This window comes from Podarcis cretensis (genome assembly GCF_951804945.1).
Source record: "Podarcis cretensis genome assembly, chromosome: Z".
Lineage (NCBI taxonomy): Eukaryota > Metazoa > Chordata > Lepidosauria > Squamata > Lacertidae > Podarcis > Podarcis cretensis.
Window position 1 is genome coordinate 6803393 of NC_137184.1, and position 19230 is coordinate 6822622.

At 43.5% G+C, this 19230-nt stretch overlaps 1 protein-coding gene across 2 annotated transcripts in view; it reads left to right on the forward strand.

The window, feature by feature from the left end:
* The window catches only part of ASTN2 (astrotactin 2), a 669461-nt gene that overhangs the window by 366666 nt on the left and 283565 nt on the right, over positions 1-19230 (forward strand). For both annotated transcript variants that reach the window (XM_079961923.1, XM_079961924.1), the window contains exons 8-10: positions 1246-1330; positions 2227-2301; positions 4151-4288. In XM_079961923.1, the coding sequence (XP_079818049.1) occupies positions 1246-1330; positions 2227-2301; positions 4151-4288 (298 nt within the window). The remainder of the gene's footprint in view (positions 1-1245; positions 1331-2226; positions 2302-4150; positions 4289-19230) is intronic.

Sequence of the window (19230 nt, forward strand, 5' to 3'; positions counted from 1 at the left end):
CTAACAAAATATTGACAAGGTATCTTCCAAAAGATAAACCAGAGATAGTGATCAAATTGGAGCTGTCCCTGATAAATAGGAATAGCTGGAGCTACTGGAACATATGTGATGGGGAGTTATGCAAAGAGGCCCTCAATCTTCTTTATGCCAACTGTGCTTAAAACTTGCCCTAGCTTGGTGCTTTGTCAACAGAAAATGTCAGCTGAAGGGGAAAGGAGAAGAAAAATCAACACAGGCTTTTAACGGCTCCTGGATGAACAAATCCAATTAATCTTTTATTATATATTTTTGCCAGCGCTTGCTTGGGGATATGTATTTCTGTGAAACAAAGGATCAATCTAAGCCATCTAAGAATGGTGTGCCACATGGCAGCTGACTGCTTGCCCCAGGTGTGGGTCATCTGTTCCCACATCTTGCCAAACGGGAAGGGAAGCTTTAGTCCTTTCTCCTCCCCCCATGCAAGAAAGTTGCATATGAACTGATATTTAATATAAAAATTATATTTATTAGTACATGGAATACGCTTTTGGTTTCTCTTCTTTCCCCCCCTTCTCATATTAAGGATGTGTTTCAGAATGTTAGAATGTGTATTGGGTTTCTCTTTAGGAGAAAGGATATGGCTCACTGGTAGAGCATCTGATTTGGAAAAGCTCTCAGGTTCAGTCCTTAGCAACTCTAGGTAGGGCTGTGAAAGACTACCTGCTTGAAACATTGAGGAGCTGCTGCCGGTCAGTGGGCCAAGTGATACCTTCCTGTGTTCTTTGTTCCATTCCATGCTAACATTCACATATAACACATCATGAGGATGGTTCAATGTACTCTTTAGTTTCTTGGCTTTCATTTGTACAAACTGAGTCCAGAATATCTTCAGAATTTCATGAGCCCTTATATCCCACTTTGAACAATTTAAGAAGGCTGTTGACAAACTGGAATTTGTACGAGGAGGGCAACCAAGATGATCAAGGGTCTGGAAACCAAGCCTTACGAGGAATTGGGTATGTTTAGGCTGGTAAAAAGGAGACTGAGAGGAGATATGATAGCCACATGGAAGGTGGCGCAAGCTTGTTTCCTTCTGCCCTGGAGGGTAAGACCTAAACCAATGCCTTCAAGGAGATTCCGACTGAACATCAGAAAGAACTTTCTGACAGTTAGAGCTGTTCAACAGTGGAACAGACTTTCGTGAGAGGTGGTGAACTATCCCATTGCTAGGAGTTTAGCATTCCAGCATGTGCTTTCTCTTTCTAGGTGAGTGCAGCTGTCACGAGGGCTATGGCCCTGACCCTGTACATCAACACTTGTGTGTGCGCAATGACTGGGGACACAGTGAAGGGTGAGTGCAAAGTATTCTAAATGGGAAAGGCAATAAAAGCTGGCAAATGGTAGTGGTTGTGACTGGCCTACCTGTTGCATCCAGACTGATCCCTGCTGGGCCACATGAATGTCCCAACCAGTCCAGCCTCCTGCTTTCCACCTTGGCCAAGTAGGTGCTTGCAGGTGCAAACGCCGCCACCCCTTCCCCACCACCCTGATTTAGAGAAGCCATCCCGGTTTCTGGTTTGATCCCAGAATGTCCAATTTTTCCTATTTCCATTGGAGAAACGTTGGATTTATCTGATCCCTGAGCTGTCTGAAGGCAATCCTGTATAGGGAAGGTTTTTATTTTTAATGTTTTATTATTTTTTTATATGTTGGAAGCTGATCAGAGTGGCTGTGTGGGATATAAATAGAAAAAAAAATTATCATTATGGAATGGGGTGTCCCTCTTTTCATCCAAGAAATGTTGAGAGGGTATGCTCACCAACTGAGCACTGCCCCCTCCTTGAGAGTTTTTGCCTACCTGGGATGTGTCCTTGCACTCTGATAATGCCTCTTGCTTGTCTGGATGTAGTATAGAGAGGCATGTATGTGTGTGTGTGCAGAAACCACCCCACTATACAAATGTAAAATTCTGTATTTATTGCTATGTCCATTTTTTGCTTCTGGACCAAGTCCCCAAGAAGCGTGGCCCATGGGTTGGAGAAGGTCCCCCATCCCTATTGTAAAGAAAGAACCAATGTTATGGCTTGTTATGAGGCAGCTTCTTGCATTCCTACACTTGATTTGTATGTCACATTGTGAGGCTACACTCTAAAATGTAGTATATAAATAAAATAAATGCTACCTCTCTGCTAACAGGTTCTCTCCTTTCCTGGTTTCATGAGATTCTTCTTTTTCCATATCTTTCAGGCCTTGGCCATATACAACACTGGAAAGGGGCTATGACTTGGTTACAGGAGAACAAGCACCTGAAAAAATACTTCGGTGAGTCATGCAACCTCTTCAAATGGACTTTTGGCAGATATGGGAGCTGCCAGCCAGTTTTTGTTCCATTCTGTCAGAACTTATTTACACAATTAGAATCAAGAAGTTGTTATCTTGGCATGTTATGTTGGGAAAGAAACATTCTGCACAGAAACAGCAAAGATGTTTGTACCTTTAAAAACAGTTTCTGTAAGCTCTGGGCTGATTGGGTGCAGCTGGCCATGACTACAAAAGGAGAAAAGCTGCAGTTTGAACCCGGCCTGCAGGAAAAACACCCACAAGCTTTGTTGTTTGTTGTTTTGTAATAAAACCTTTATTTTATTTGGTTTTACACCTGTCTCATGGTGTCACAGTCTCTGTCATCTGCCACCAGACCTTGTGGGGGGCTGGACTATATTTTGAAAAATATAAATACCCTGCAAGCTGGTCCTGCAGCTGTCACCGGACCTGGAGGAGGAATGCACTCTGCATGTGCTCAGGAGCACATCTCAGTGGTGCCTGCTCACCGGCATTGTTAGCAAGTAGCAGCCACTCCATTGGCCCATCCCCGTGGAGCTACCAGGAGATGTGCACCATGTGCTGCAGCCCGTCGTCCGAGGCCAGGTCGGTGGGCAGGCAGCACATGCAGGGCGCTGGGCAGGTGACGCACAGCTCGCTCTCCAGCTGCTTCAGTGCGGCTGCCAAGTGTGCCACCAGCAGCAGCGTCAAGCCGGGCACCAGGTGTGGGGCCAGCAGGCACGCCAACCTCTGGCTGAAGCCCTATGATGCGCCCGCCACAATGCCCATGGTGCAGCCCAGACCCACTGCCCACCCGCCGCCCTCTCCGTCCATGGCCATGCTGGGTTTACCTCAGCGCACGGGCAGTGAGATTTCAGACTAGCTGCGGGAACTTCCTGCAGCCAATCCAAAGCCGCGCCAGTGTCATCGCCCACCCAGAGCCATCCACAGCTTTGGATTGGCTGCAGGAGCTTCCTGCAGCCAATCCAAAGCTGCATCAGCGTCGCCACCCACCCAGCAGCCATGCTAGCATCGCAGAAGTCAGTCTCCACGTGGCGAGGCATCCTCAACGGGCGGGGACTGACTGAGCAGGGTCTGCGGGCAGGATTGATGAGCCTGGGGGGCCACATCCAGCCCCTGGGGCCTTAGTTTGCCGACCCCTGGGGTAGGTGGACCTGTTCATATTTTCCTCCATCCCTAATTATTACCAGTGCTTCTCAGGACAGGGAACAAAACCCAAGTTACAAGGTAGGCAGTGAATGCCAGCGACCTATAAAACATATTAATTATAAAAAGATATAAATAGATGAGTCTTTAAAATGAACCTCAAAAGGCAAAGTCTTTCCATGATTTCAGGAATACCACTAAGAAAGCCCTATGAAGTGGTCCTGAGATGGATAAATTCCGTATTCTGTTAGAGGATTGTCTGTGCAAATGGGGCGCTGCCTCACCAACTTGCCTGCCTTCTTCCTTCCAACAAGTCCAGGAACCTGTCAGCTTCCCCCCTCCATCTCAGGGTTACCTCTTGCAGAACTCAGCAGGGAGGAAGAGGGTGGGGACAAAACCAGAATTAGTTGGCTCTGGTGGTCTTTTTCTCTGGGTCCACCTACTGTTTGTTACCCTCCCTGTCTTCCACCCTACTAGTACCAGTGGTTACCAGCCACCATGAAATCTTAAGGAACAAATAAGTCTATAAGGTTCAACACTTCTGTCAGCAATTAATTTGCAAGTAGCAAAAAGCTCAAGTATTCTGTGTTAAAAAGAGCACCAAGTTTGGGAACTAGAGCAACCACAGTCTATGTAGAATGTAGAGAATGTAGGCACCATTCTCATCTTCTGCTCTTTTTTGAAGGTCCACCTACAGCCTAGGCCAGGGTCTCTGGCTGCCTGTTAGCAAGAGCTTTGTGGTTCCTCCGGTGGAGCTTTCTATAAATCCGCTGGCCAGCTGCAAAACAGATGTCCTGGTGACCGAAGATCCATCAGATGTCAGGTAAGGATGATACTCCCTGCACTGTGGATGAGGGAAGGTCGCAGTACCCATTTAGGTTTCTAAAATGGAGTGAGCTGTTGCAGTGAAACCTCTACCTAGGCTTCTCTCTCTGCATGAGCATGCTGATCTACTGTATTTTTTGCTCTATAAGACTCACTTTTTCCCTCCTAAAAAGTAAGGGGAAATGTGTGTGTGTGTTATGGAGTGAACGCAGGCTGCACAGCTATCCCAGAAGCCAGAACAGCAAGAGGGATTGCTGCTTTCACTGCGCAGTGATCCCTCTTGCTGTTCTGGCTTCTGAGATTCAGAATATATTTTTTTCTTGTTTTCCTCCTCCAAAAACTAGGTGCGTCTTGTGGTCTGGTGCGTCTTACAGAGCGAAAAATAGGGTACCTGATGAGCCCTCATATTATGCTGTTAATGATACCCTTGATATTTATAGTGATACGAACTTGTTCCTTTGTAGAGATGGGAGATGTGTTGTTTTTCTCTTGGTTTTTCTGCAGTTGTACTCCAGGCTAGAGAACCTGGGTTGTGCACAGGCACATCTGGTTAATATTTAAACAAAAAGGGCTTCCTGCAGATACTGTCTTACCATGCATCGGGGCCCTTAGGGTGGTGGCCGTTTCCCTTTGAGAATTCCCTGCATTAAATACTAGACAGGCATTATCTGTGTTATAATTCTGGCCCTGACTGAAGACTTCAGTTTTTCAACAAGCCTTATAAGTAAACATCTTTCCCCCGACTGCTTCTGCAGTGAAATTGTTTTTGACGTTTTAATTGTTTTATCACTTGTGTCTTTGCTGTCCAGGGCTCCTTTGGGAAGAAAGGCAGAATATAAATTTAATAATAAAATAAATAATAAATTTAAATGGTGGTTTGTTTGTTTTTTGCTGTGGAGTGAGCTCTGTGCCCCTGCCCCCTCCCCTGTTCCAAGCAAGCATTTTGGCTTTTCAGATAATATCAATTCTGCTCTAAATGCTTTTGCTATCCTTATATCAAATACTGTTATTTGCCTATTCAGGTGATGTGCATGGTTAGCTCATCAAACCTTTCCTTGGCATTCTGTATATGTTAAATTATAAATAGTTTGGATTATAACCGTATTGGCCCGAATATAAGCTGCACCCAAATATAAGCTGCACCTTTAAAATTGGAGGGGGGGGGAGAGAGAGAGAGAGAGAGAGAGAGAGAGAGAGAGAGAGAGAGAAAGAAAGAAAGAAAGAAAGAACCCAAAATATAAGCCGCTCCATTCCTCACTGCTCCTGGCTGCATACTGGGGGGGGGGGGAGCCACGTTGCGTTGCCGGTGGCCTTTCCCCTTCCTCACTCTCTCCTTTCCCGGCCTTGGGGGAGAGGACGGGGGACCATGAACAGGGCAGGCACTGCTTTGCTGCACTCCTGGTGCTGTTTGCCCCACGCTCCTGGCTGCATACTGTAAGGTCGCAAATATAAGCCACACTTTAACTTTTCACGGCCAGAGTTTGGGGGAAAAGTGAGGCTTATATTCAGGCCAATACGGTATTATTTCCCTTTGTTGTTGTTGGAACACTGCTCCAAGAGGGAGTGAAGGTTGTTTCATGATTGACATAAGGGACAGCAAATCAGTTCTGTTCACAACTGTGCTCTGGGAAGGGGTTACGAGGGATTAATAAAATGGCTCCATAATTATCATAGTGAGCTAAATTATGCACAAGAGTTCACTTCTAAACATGTGTGTGTGTGTGTGTGTGTGTATGCCAGTCAACACCCATAGAAAATCTCTTAGAATTTGCATATGAGAGCTCATAATTTGGATTGTTTTGAAACTCCAAATTCAGGTTCAGGTGTTACTTTCCATTGCAAGTTAGGCAGGCTTGGTAGTAGACAAGGCTACAAATTTTTCCCCAGTGAAGAAATAATTATAAATGCTCCCACTTCCCAGACAACAACAATGGTGTCCTGCGTCATAGACTAACTGGTTTGCCATGTATAAAATTAAATGCATCACTTGTGCTTCTATGCCCAAAGCTAGTTGATGAAGACTTGGATTGATAACCCACGACGCGGGTGGCGCTGTGGGTAAAACCTCAGTGCCTAGGACTTGCCAATCATATGGTCGGCGGTTCGAATCCCCACGGCGGGGTGAGCTCCCGTCGTTCGGTCCCAGCTCCTGCCCACCTAGCAGTTCGAAAGCACCCTTAAGTGCAAGTAGATAAATAGGTACCGCTTTATAGCGGGAAGGTAAACGGCGTTTCCGTGTGCTGCGCTGGTACTGGCTCGCCAGAGCAGCTTTGTCACGCTGGCCACGTGACCCGGAAGTGTCTCCGGACAGCCCTGGCCCCCGGCCTCTTAAGCGAGATGGGCGCACAACCCCAGAGTCGGACACGACTGGCCCGTACGGGCAGGGGTACCTTTACCTTTACCTTTATTTTGATTCAACACTATTGGGGGGGGGGACTATTTAAATACACATTGGCAGGTGATTAATCTTGCCCATGAGGAAAACAACAACAGTAGGGACAAGAATATGAGAGAGCTGCAGAAGGTCTGTGGTTGTCCCTCTCAAGAAGAGAACCACAACTTTAGAATACAAGATGTGAAAAAACTGGAGACTCAGATGCAACAAAGGGAAAATAGTTAACTGAACACCTCGGTGACACACAGCAGATGTTAAATTATTTAACATTTAATAAATGTGGTAATAAATATTTTATGTTGAATTATGGAAGGCTCCACAAATACATTGGGAACGAAAGAGTGATCTATTGTGTCTGTATTCAAACCTGAGCTCTTCTCAGGTGGAGCTCAGCCTGAAAGACGGAATTGGTGTAGCATTCAATGATTTCTCCATATCTTTTTACTTGAAAGTAATCTTGATCACAGCTGCATAAGCTGCTGTGGAGATGTTAGTCTAGAATTAAGAGCTGGGTCTCTGTGTTTTGTTCACATTGCAAGAAACAGCCAAAATTTTATCTCTTCCCTCCTCAGTTTTTACCCCCACCTTCACCATTTTCTTCATTATATTGTTATTATTAAAGCACTTCTTACATAAGTGCCTAAGGCAATTTGCAGATACTTCATAAAAACAGCTAAAATGGATTTATAAGCAGTACAAAAGCAACTGAAAATAGGTTTTAAAACAATAGAGAATTAACACCTAAGGCAGAGTAGACCATTTCACCTAGCTAGGAAAGTTTGTTGAGACAAAAATGTCCTCAGCTGCTCCTGATGAGTACAGATAGTACTTTCCTGAAACAATTTAGATTGTTATCTTCGTATTATTCCTTCCTCAAACAAAAATTGCAGATATTGTTGAACATCTATAATGGGGGTGGGGGTAGCCAAGATGGTGCCCACCAGATCCATCATTCCTGATCCATGACCTGGCAGGCTGGGGCTGATGGTAGCTATATTTAGGTTGGTCAGAAGGTGGATCAGGATCTACTGGTAGATCTCTGACAAGCAGAAGATCAGCAAGGGTTTCTTGCTCCCAATTCTTTAAAGACAGGAATATATATATACAGTGGTACCTCGCAAGACGAATGCCTTGTAAGACGAAAAACTCGGAAGACGAAAGAGTTTTTCGTTTTTTGAGTTGCTTCGCAAGACGAATTTCCCTATGGGCTTGCTTCGAAGGCGAAAACATCTTGCAAGTTTGTTTCCTTTGTCTTGCAAGTTTGTTTCCTTTTTCTTAAAACCGTGCATTCAGGGGGTGCAGTTGCGACTTGACTTCGAGGAGCAACTCATAGCATGCCTTTTTTTGAGGTTTTTGAAGACTTTGGTGATTTTTGAAGCTTTTCCAAAGTCCGTGCTTCGCAAGACAAAAAAATCGCAAGACGAAAAAACTCGCAGAACGAATTAATTTCGTCTTGCGAGGTACAGGAGTGAACTTTTGTGTGAAAGGCCTGCACACAAAAATTACTGAAAGCAAAATTACTGACTTAGAATGTGCTCAGGTGTACCTGTTCTTTCATTCTAACCTGGTATCTTTTGCACTTGCCACTGGTTGGCGGATCTTAGGGTTTCTAGGAAAGCAACAACAGTGTAGTAGGTTTGACAAGCCAGAAGACTGTCACCCACACCCCAGATCAAGGACATCTGTAAGGCAGCAGGCTGGGGAAGCCTGATGTAAGCCCTGTACAAGTTGTTGTCCCAGGTTGATCTTTCACTCTCTTTTCTCTGACATCCATTGGAATATAAGACCTGCTTGTGAGCTTCCTTGGAGCACAGCCTGGCTTTGTTTCCCAGACTTATTTTATACCTGCCACTGAACTGGATGCTCTCCTGACCATGTTATGACATGTTGCCTTAGCAGCAAGGCCGCCAGGGCATTCCTCTCTCCTCCTCTGTAGGCATGGTAGCATCGCCACCCCCAGCCCTTATTTTTGAGCACACCATATTCCTCTAGGCCTCTTATTAGCCTGACACCTTTGCCTGAAGGTCATGCTTTGCTAAGAGCTTAATGGAGGAAAATTGTCAAGCACCTGCATTGTGAAAATACTTAAGTTCTTTATAGCTCTCAGGGTGAAGGTCTCAGCATGACCCTTCTATCTTAATGAAGGTGTCTTGAGTGCAGCAGATATGTGTGGCGAGGGTTTTGTGGTGGTGGGGATGCTGATCTGCTTTTGTGTGCTGGTTCAGAAAAGGATTCTGCTTTCTAGAGATGATGTTATTTACAAAGGGTGTTTATGTGTAGGATTGTTTGGATCTTTGAGACTTTGTGAATGGGAATAATTTCATGTCTTAAGCACAATCCCAGGTTCAGACAAAATGCCAAGTTAAAATCTGGCTTAGCTACAGTCCCACAGTAACCTAGAAAGCCCAGGAAGGAGCAGGAAAGTATGTGCAAGCTCCCTCCAGAAACCAGCATATTTATGCAATAACAGTACACCATGATTTGGGTTACCATGACACGCAAACCAGGCCTAATTACTAGTGTCTGTTCATTGCAGGAACACTAAACTGTGTGCAGAAGAGATAGTGGAGGGTGTATGGTTACTTAAGATCCATTCTGCACATGTGCTAGGGAAGCGGTGTGCTTAGGTTATTTCCCGATACATCTTTCTCGTAGCTTTGTAGATTATTTTCATTAATTTATGCATATCTGTGCACATGTTTGGGTTGGAGAACTGCATGACACAATTTGGAGAAGTGCAATGTTTCCAGAGATAAGCTGTACACCATTTTGCTTATTGTGAATTAGGCAAGTCTGCATGGAAATGAAAACTGAATGGCTTTCCCTCCATCCCTGTGAAGGGAAGCTCGGTGCGGGGGGACACACCTGAATCCCCTACAAAATTTCTTCTTCTTTTTTTTAAGAAGTTAAGGAATCTTTTGCATTTTCTGCCTTCCTGCTTCATAGCCTGTTGCATTTGCTCACTTTGCCCTCTTATTCTCACGTTGCACATTGGGAACTTGAGGGCCACTTGCTCTGCCACCAGTTCTAAAAAGACAATGTTTCTGTAATATTATTTATTTAATTCTTAGCATCTGCAGACATAAATCACAGGAGCAGAGACTTAGCTGTTGTGGTGACATGACTTATGGCTCTATCGTTATAGTAACTGTGGAGAGATAGAAAGGCCCCGCACTTGCCTGGCATGCTCTAGAGGAGCTTTGATGGGAGGATCAGCTGGAAGGATGTTTTCTCTTTAGCTTGCTGCAGATTCATCTTAATTTTTTCCTCTAGAGTGAACTCACTTGCTTTTGGTTCATTGCATGGTCTCTGGCATTACACTCCCCCCCCCCCCATCGGAAGGGAAAATATGCTGATTGGTGGTAGGGTGTGTAGATCGGCTGTGATGCCCTTTAAAGATGTCCTCCTTAAAATTGCCTTTGCCAGAGGGTCTTTGGATAATTCGATCTGGTGGCATGATTCAAACTCAGACTTGGACAGGATTTTGTTGCAGATCCCTGGAGACAAGTAAATGTCTTCCAGACTCTGTTCTCCTTCCCTAAAATGGGAGCAATAGCTATCTACCTCAAGAATTCTCATGAGGGTAAAATATCACAGTGGTGTAAAACAATTTGCCTATCCCCCCCCCCTGTGAATAATTGAATACCACACTGCCTCCCCACCCTCTTTCAGGGAGGGGCTATTGCTCAGTGACAGAGCACATGCTTTGCAAGCAGGTGGTCACAGGTCCAAACCTTCCCATCTCCGGTCAAAAGGATCAGATAGTAGATGGCGGGGAAAACCTTGTCCTGAGATCCTGGAGATTTGCTGTCAGTCAGAGAAGGCAATACTAGACTGTCAGACAAATCAACTCATTTTAAGGCAACTACCTGTTTTCCTTGGCAGATTTCAATCACATCTATAAAAGAATGAAAGAAAGAAATTGAAAGAAAGAAAGAAAGAAAGAAAGAAAGAAAGAAAGAACACCACTACTACTTATTATGATTATGATTAGAATTTATATACTGCCCTATACTCGCAGGTCTCAGGGCGGTTCACAGAATAAAATCAAAATAGAAAACCACAAAATACATGATCAAAATAAAAACAACAACAACCCAATACTCCCCCTCCAAAAAACCCCACATTTTAAAAGGGCATCAGATGTAATTACCGTTATATACTTGGAAAATGGAAATGAGCAACAAAAGATCTTCTGAACTAAGGCAGCACTTAAAGAAAGTATTAAAGAGAAAGTGAGATAGAAAGCAATGGGTAAATTGAATTAACCACCAAGTAATTGAGTGAACAGGACAGCTTCATTCCTAAAATAGAGCAATGGTGCTTGCAGGGGGAACATGCTTGGGAGAGATTTCCATAGTTGGGATGCAGCCATAGATAAAGACTTGTGCCTTCAGTTGCTGCCCCTGTGATCTTCGCAGTGAAAGAGGGCTTAAAGAGGAAAGCCTCTTCTGAAGATCTCAGAATTTAGAGTGCTAGAAAATGATTTCCAGTGCTTTTAGAACTTTGTAATGCCACCTTTTGGCTTCGGGACATTCCGTACACCTGTCTGAAAGAGTAGCTTCCTGCACAACCTATTTTTTCTTGCTTCTAGTGCCACTGAAATAAAATGGCTTAGCTTTGAGCAAGTCCTTTATCAGACCCTTTAATCAATGGTTACATTGAACCGTAGAGGGAGCTCCCTTCAAAGTCTATTGCTCTGTCAATAACAGCATCAACCGCCTCCGATAAAGGCATCCCTGCACTCCTGACAGCAGGCACCAGTGATGAATGGCAGATTTAACATGATGGAGCAAATTGATCATTGCTTTGCCGGACATCGCTTCACGTCACGGTGGTGCTGTCATCACCAGAGATAAATGCCCCACGCTGGGGAGATTACAGTTTCCTGGCCTTTGCTGTAAGCCATAGTGATTACCTTGCTATAAGTCAGTAGATCAGGAAAATACCTTCCAGCGAAATGGTAGAACTTGCTGGGCATTGGTACTGTAGTGCTTGTGGATATATTGAATATTTAATTGGCACTCTCAATGCGCTCAGTAATGTGTACAACAGTAAAGTGGCATGAATTGTGTTCATACAGTTTGTGGCATAAGCCAGGCATGCAAGCAAGAAGAGAAGATTGAATCATATAATCATAGAATTCTACAATTAGGATACTGAGGATCATCTAGTCCAACCCCCTGCAGTGCATGAAACTCAGCTAAAGCATCCATGACAGATGGCCATCCAACCTCTGCTTAAATACCTCCAAAGAAGGAGAGTCCACCACCTCTTGTGGGAGTCTGTTCCACTGCTGAACATCTCTTACTTTCAGAAAGTTTTTCTGAATGTTTAATTGGAATCTCTTTTCTTGTAACTTGATGCCATTGCCTTGAGTCCTACCCTCCAGAGCAGGAAAAAGCAAGCATGCTACCACATCCATGTGAAAGCCCTTAAGATATTTGAAGATGGCTATCATATCTCTTCCCAGGCTCCTCTTTTCCAGGCTAAACATACCCAGCTCCTTCAATCACTCCTCAAGGTTTCCAGACCCTTGATCATCTTGGTTGCCCTCCTCTGCACATGTTCCAGCTTGTCAACAGCCTTCTTAAATTGTGGTGCTAGAATTTGACACAGTATTCCAGGTGTGGTCTGACCAAGGCAGAATACAGTGGTACTATTACTTCCCTTGATCTGGACACTATATTTCTATTGATGCAGCCTAAAATGGCCTTAGGTTGGGGTTTTTTGCTGCTGCATCAGCCAGTTGACTCATGTTAAGCTTGTGATCCACCAAGACTCCTAGATTCTTTCACATGTACTTTCTCTTTTCCATTTCTTATACATGTCCTTCTTAAATCTTAGGTTATCTGTAAGCTCCTTATGCAACCCACAGATGTTTTTAGATGTCTCATGCTCTCTTGTTAGAATTGTCTGCGTTTGTACCTTCAGTCTTTCACCTTCAAGAAACTCCCACCATCTTGAGCTACCTGCTCTTTGAATATTTCTGACCATGGGATCTCACCCAGTAGCTCCTTAAGCTTTTTTGAAATTGGGCTTCTTAAAGTCTAGAGTGCTTGTCTGACTGCACTCAGCTTTTACTTGCCTCTGCATAATGAAACCCAAGAGGACATGATAACTTCCTCTGAAGGTTCTCAGTACTTTGTTGATCAATTCCTTCCCATCTGTGAGGACTAGGCCCAAGACAGATGATCCCCTTGTTGCTTCTTCTGTCTTCTGGGAAATGATATTGTCAGTGAGGCAATGGAGGAATTTGTTGGACCTTGGATTTTTATCAGAGTTTGACTTTGAACAGATATCTGGGTAGTGTTAACTGACCAACTGACAACTGAGCTACGCTTCTTCTCCAAGCCAAATGGGATAACAATTGGGTATTCAAGTCAGCTGTACAGTGGTACCTCAAGTTAAGAATTTAATTCATTCTGGAGGTCTGTTCTTAACCTGAAACTGTTCTTAACCTGAAGCACCACTTTAATGGAGCCTCCTGCTGCCGCTGCGCCACCGCTGCATGATTTCTGTTCTCATCCTGAAGCAAAGTTCTTAACCCAAGGTACTATTTCTGGGTTAGCGAAGTCTGTAACCTGAAGCATATGTAACCCGACGTACCACTGTACCTTGCCCAACCCCCTTGCGCCCCCCTGATTGGTGGGCATGGAGTGCAGTCCTTGTATGGACTTGTATGGACTCAGACCTTGCATTTATTCCTATTAAACAAACAAGCAGACTGATGCTCTAATTGTTTCTCACTCCAGAAGTCCAGTATGCCTCTTCTTTAATTTTTATCTTCTGATGGCCTAATTTAATATTTTTCCAGTTCTTTGTGATGTTTTTATTTTAAGGGTTCCAACATATCTCAGTGTCATACTAATCAACAGTCCATTTTCCTCAATTCTTCTCTCTTCTCTCCTTCCATTCCTTCGGAAAACTAACTTTGGGTACATTAGCAGCCTTCTCTATTTGTAAATCCACTCCCCCAGCAATCACATTAAGCAACCTCTTAAAGTCACAGCTGGCAGGAGAACACGTGTCTTGCCTTGTCACTAACACCTCTTGTAATTCAATTTATTCAACTATTAGCTGTTCATTGTTCTTTGAGGATCAGAAATATTTTGAGCACAGGGTCTGCAGATTCAACATGATCAGGCAAAAATGGCCCCTCTCTGTCATCTGCAGATTCCACTTCTATTTTTCTAAACAACAAGCTAATCTTTCTGTTGGATTTTTCCTGTACTTCTCGGATTACTTCTCAGAATTCAGATTGCAATGCCACTCGCTGCTCTTTAAGCAACACTTGCAAACGATCTTCTAGGATCAGTGAGATATTCTGATCAATTCTAATTTACTACCTCTCCCCCCTTAAGGATTTATAACACAGCTGTAAATTCCACAAAGAGATGAAGACTTATGGACTTGCAGAAGACGTACAAGTAAAATTACAGACAATAAAGAGTCATAGTCTGTTGATATCTTTAATGGCAATAGATCCTTTAATGCTTCTTGAGAATGATTCCAGTCTGTAGGATTGTCGTTTTAAGCTTTCCACAGATCTCTTATCTCTTATTTGTGTGCTTTTATAAAGAATTATTTTTCAATTTCTTCCTCAATTCATTCTATAGCTAAGAAAATAATGTGTTGCAACCCAAGTGTCCATAGCAGGCTGTTGTGTAGTTTGGGCAAGGTTTTAATTTCCTTGGCTTCAGAGCTGTTCTACTCACCCAGGGTCCCAGACATGCGGTCTTCCGGACCCTCCTGTGAGACACAGTTCTTAGAAAACTTCAAGAGGACAACCACATGTTTCACTCCTGACCCTGGAATGAATTTTCTGGCAGCTGGAAAACTTCTCAGCCACCGTAAACGCCACACAACTATCTCTTTCAGCATGGAAGCTGATAAGAGACTTCTAACTCACCACCATACCTCACTGGAACATCAATTTTTACCTATATACAGTTGTACTTCGGAAGTTGAATGGAATCCGTTCCAGAAGTTCGTTCAACTTTCAAAACGTTCAGAAAGCAAGGCATGCTTCCGATTGGCTTCAGGAAGCTTTAGCCTACCAGATAGATTTGGTTTAATTGAAGATTGTGTGTTGACTGCTGCAGGTGCCTTTTTGTATACATCTGATGAAATGGACTGCAGCCTATGAGATTTCATCCGATAATTAATTTCCTAGTCTTTAAAGTTCCTCAGCCACAATTCTCTTTATTGTTAATGCTGCCATGGACTAACATGGCCACCCCTCTGAAAATCATAAATATAAATATTTTGAGGGGATATATATGGGTGTTTGTGTGCACACAAGTGCATTTAACAATCAAAGAGACTGCCAAAATACATAATTCTGAATTATGAACCATATGGCATTCTAAGGTGTTCTGAACAATTCCCACTTCTCTTCATTATTACTTTTTCTTATCATTTTCCTGATTAGTCTGAATACACTCTAGCATTTAATCACAATTGCTTCATCCCAAAATTTAACATACCAAGATCTTAGCTGACATTGTTTTGTTTTTACATTTTGTTCATGCTAGTTTTGCTGTTACCACTATACCAAAAAGAAGAAGAAAGAAGTCCTTTTTGGTAGAGATCCTTCTAGATAAACATGTAAATAAAACTTTTGATCAACTGCAAGAACTTTAGGTTTTACAAACTGAATTGGCAATAAGTAGCAAGTACCGATGGGACATATCCCACAAGTGGGACATATCCACCAACATTGCAAAAAGTCTCCTTTTGTTAGGGTAGAAATATTTTATGCCAGGATTATGGATTCTGTAGGCCTCTATTTGTTGTTGCACTCCAACTCCCATCAGCTTCACCCAGCATGGCCCAGTGCTCAAGAATGATGAAATTCCAACAACACCTGGAGGGCCACAGTGCCCCCAATTCTTGTTTTATAGAATTATAGCTCTGTATGTGAGGAGAGGCCTTAAATAAGGGAGTTATAAGAATACTCAAAAGCTGTTGCCTTACTGAGGATTTCTAAAATAACATAGACAGAGCAGGAAATACATTCTAACCCAGAAATTGCCCTGATTTCCTTTCCTGTTCAGTTATCACACAGTGATCACTTGGATGCCAAGCAGATTATTTGGCCAGTTTTATAAAAAAGTTTTGCTATTGACTTAAACTATAGGGTGGGTTATATAATAATACAGTAAGCCCACAACTTACATATATGTAACTTGTACACATTCAGCTTTATGCGCTTGGCAAAAATTGCAAAAGAATTAAAAGGGGGTGGAAAGTGGGGAGGCATCTGAAGAAAAAAGACTTTGGCATTCCCACTCGCCTTTGAACCCAGTGTGTTTTAACTATACATGATTTTGGTTTTAGGCGTGATCCATGGAACATAACCCCCATGTAAGTTGAGGGTGTTCTGCATAAATAGGGGAGTAATGGACCCACCATGGTGTGGCATTGCCAGACATATGAGATACTAAGCTGAGGAGTGCTTCTGACTTGTGAACTGATTTGAGGGGAAGCAGCGGGTGGTGCTGTGGTCTAAACCACAGAGCCTAGGGTTTGCTGATCAGAAGGTTGGCGGTTCGAATCCCCGCGACTGGGTGAACTCCCGTTCCTTGGTCCCAGCTCCTGCCCACCTAGCAGTTCGAAAGCACATCAAAGTACAAGTAGGTACCGCTCTGCCGGGAAGGTAACGGCGTTTCCGTGTGCTCTGGTTCACCAGAAGAGGCTTAGTCATGCTGGATACATGACCCGGAAAAACTGTCTGTGGACAAACGCCGGCTCCCTCAGCCTTTAAAGCGAGATGAGCGCCGCAACCCCAGAGTCGTTCGCAACTGGACTTAACTGTCAGGGGTACTTTTACCTTTACCCCTGTGCTCAGCGCACACGCAGGGCATGCACACTGCTGCAGATGCCCAAGCGGGTAGTTACTCTGCTGTTGTTTGTGTTAGACTAATGCCAACACCTTGATTTGGGGGCAGTAACACATAGACCACCATTGCAGATTATTCAGAATATTAAGCCTTCAAAACACTAAAAACACTTGTAGAAATAAATGCAATGTTTGAAGTAGATCAGGAAGCGACTGGATGATTGTTTTCAGGTGCCGTCATCCTTTTTGTTTTTACTCATGTCTTTGCCCTTGTGTTGGGCGCCCTTGCTAAATCCATGTGTGGTGCGTTCAGTCCTTTTAAACAGCATGGCTGAAAGCATAAAGGACCAAGCTGAGAGAAGGCACTGTAAATCTGCACTGAGAAATGCAATGGGGGTGATGGTGGAGGATATTAACGTCAAATACATATTCTTTGCCTTTAAAAACTTCTAACACATTTCACTCTCTGCCAAAATACCACCCTACAATCCATCTGACTCTGCTCATAAGCTGCCTCTGCATTAATCCACTTTAATATTAATCTGCACATATATGGTCTTTTAATATGAAAATGTTGTTAGAAAATGTTTAATAGATACTTTAATAAATGGTCAAGCAATTGATGACCCACTAGACTGTGTAATCTTTCCTTTTAACCAGCTGTTTGCTCTGTTATTATAGATTATGCTTGGCTTGGCTGGACTCTAGTTTCTAGGCAGGTATACTCCAAAGAACAGGTTGGGTGTGTGAGTGTGTGGGGGTTCTCAGTGCATTCTGTTCTCTTGTCAGTTTTAAAGAGAGTCTGTGAGTGCTTCGAGGCTGACAGTATTTTGCAGGGGGGATTCAAGCACATACCTGAAATTTTGGTGTGCATGATTAAAATGGTTTAAAATACTATGCAACCAATCACCTTTTTTGTTTTCTTTTTAAACAAAAACAACAACAAATAAATTCTGCAGTTAGGGTAGTTAGAGTGCAGGGAGACCTGGCTTCATATCCCCACCTGGTTAGGAAGCTCACTTTGATGACCTTGGGTTTTCGCTTGTCCCTTGGCCTAAGCAACCTCACAAGAGCAGTTGTGAGGATAAAATTGCAGAGGGTGGACACTGCTCTTGTACTCTGCTCTTGATTCTCCCTCTCTCCCTTTGCTGGTTAGTTGCATTGTGTTACCTTGTGCTCTTGGGTTTTGTCATGCTTTGAAGTTTGCTTTTCTGTTTTGTAAACATAAGCTGCTTTGAGGCCCTAAAAGGTGTGATATAAATAGGAGACTTTAAAATATTTATTTATTTTAAAATAAATAAATGTTACTGTGAGAAAGGGCATTTTACTCCCCATCTTACAAATGGAGAAGTGAGGATTGGAGATAATGATTTGGCAAACATGGCACACATGAAAATGGGTTCAAATCTTAGGCCTTCTGATCCATGGTCAACCTTGTTTGCAGCTGCTCATCAAATTTGCTGATGACACCAAACTGGGAGGGGTAACTAATGCCCTAGAAGACAGAATCAGAATTCAAAATGACCCTAACAGATTGGAGAACCGGGTGCAAGCCAGTTTCCTCTTTTTTGCTCTTCATAATATGACAGCCCCAACTAAGCCTTTGAAGGAGTGCTTGAAGGAGCTGGGTATGTTTAGCTTGGAAAAGAGGAGACTTGGAGGAAATATGATAGCCATCTTCAAATATTTTAAGGGAGCATGCTTGTTTTCTCCAGCTCTTGAGAGTGGGACTCAAGTCAATGGATTCAAATTACAATAAAGGAAATTCTGACTAAACATCAGGAAGAACTTTCTGATAGTAAGACCAGTTTGGCAGTGGAACGGCCTCTCTCGGGAGGTTGTGGACTCTCCTTCCTTGGAGGTTTTTAAGCAGAGGTTGGATGGCCATCTGTCATGGATGCTTTAGCTGAGATTCCTGCATTGCAAGGGGCTGGACTAGATGACCCAGGGGTCCCTTCCAACTCTAAGATTCTATTATTCTAAATCAACTAAATACCACTTGGCTTTCCCAACTGTGTGCCATGATTGTATAGTAGACCTGAAGAGAGGGCATTCTGGTCTCATAGATGCCCTTGCCTAGTGTACCGGGAGGTATAGTGGGCAGGTGTGTGTGTGTGTGTCTTGATTTTAATTTAAACATGATGCTGTGGTACTCCGTTCCATAGGCTTATTTGGTTGTATTTCAGTCTACCAAGTTAAAAGTTAAAACTTATAAACAGACAAAGATACATGCACATGGACCAGAATGTGTAGCTCAGGCACAGGCAAACTCGGCCCTCCAGCTGTTTTGGGACTACAACCCCCATGATCCCTAGCTAACAGGACCAGTGGTCAGGGATGTTGGGATTTGTATTACCAAAATATCTGGAGGGCCGAGTTTGCCTATGCCAGGTGTAGCTCATATTTCCCAGAGGTAAGGCTTTTAGGAAATCACCCGGTATTGTGCAACTCCTGATAAAATGTTTGAGAATTAGCATGGCAGGATGGGCTGGGAGTGGGAGAGATAAAGAGACAGAGGAGGGGAGTTCAGTACTGTACTTTGGGCCTCATCAGCTGAGGCTTTGCTGAGATTTAGGGGATGATGAAAAGATTTACTGTCAAACATGTGTCTCATTCTCATCGCAGCAGGTCTACACTGGAGAGCTTTGTGTGTGCTCAAGATTTCAACCCCTCCCCCATCCTTTGCATTCAAAGGAGATCT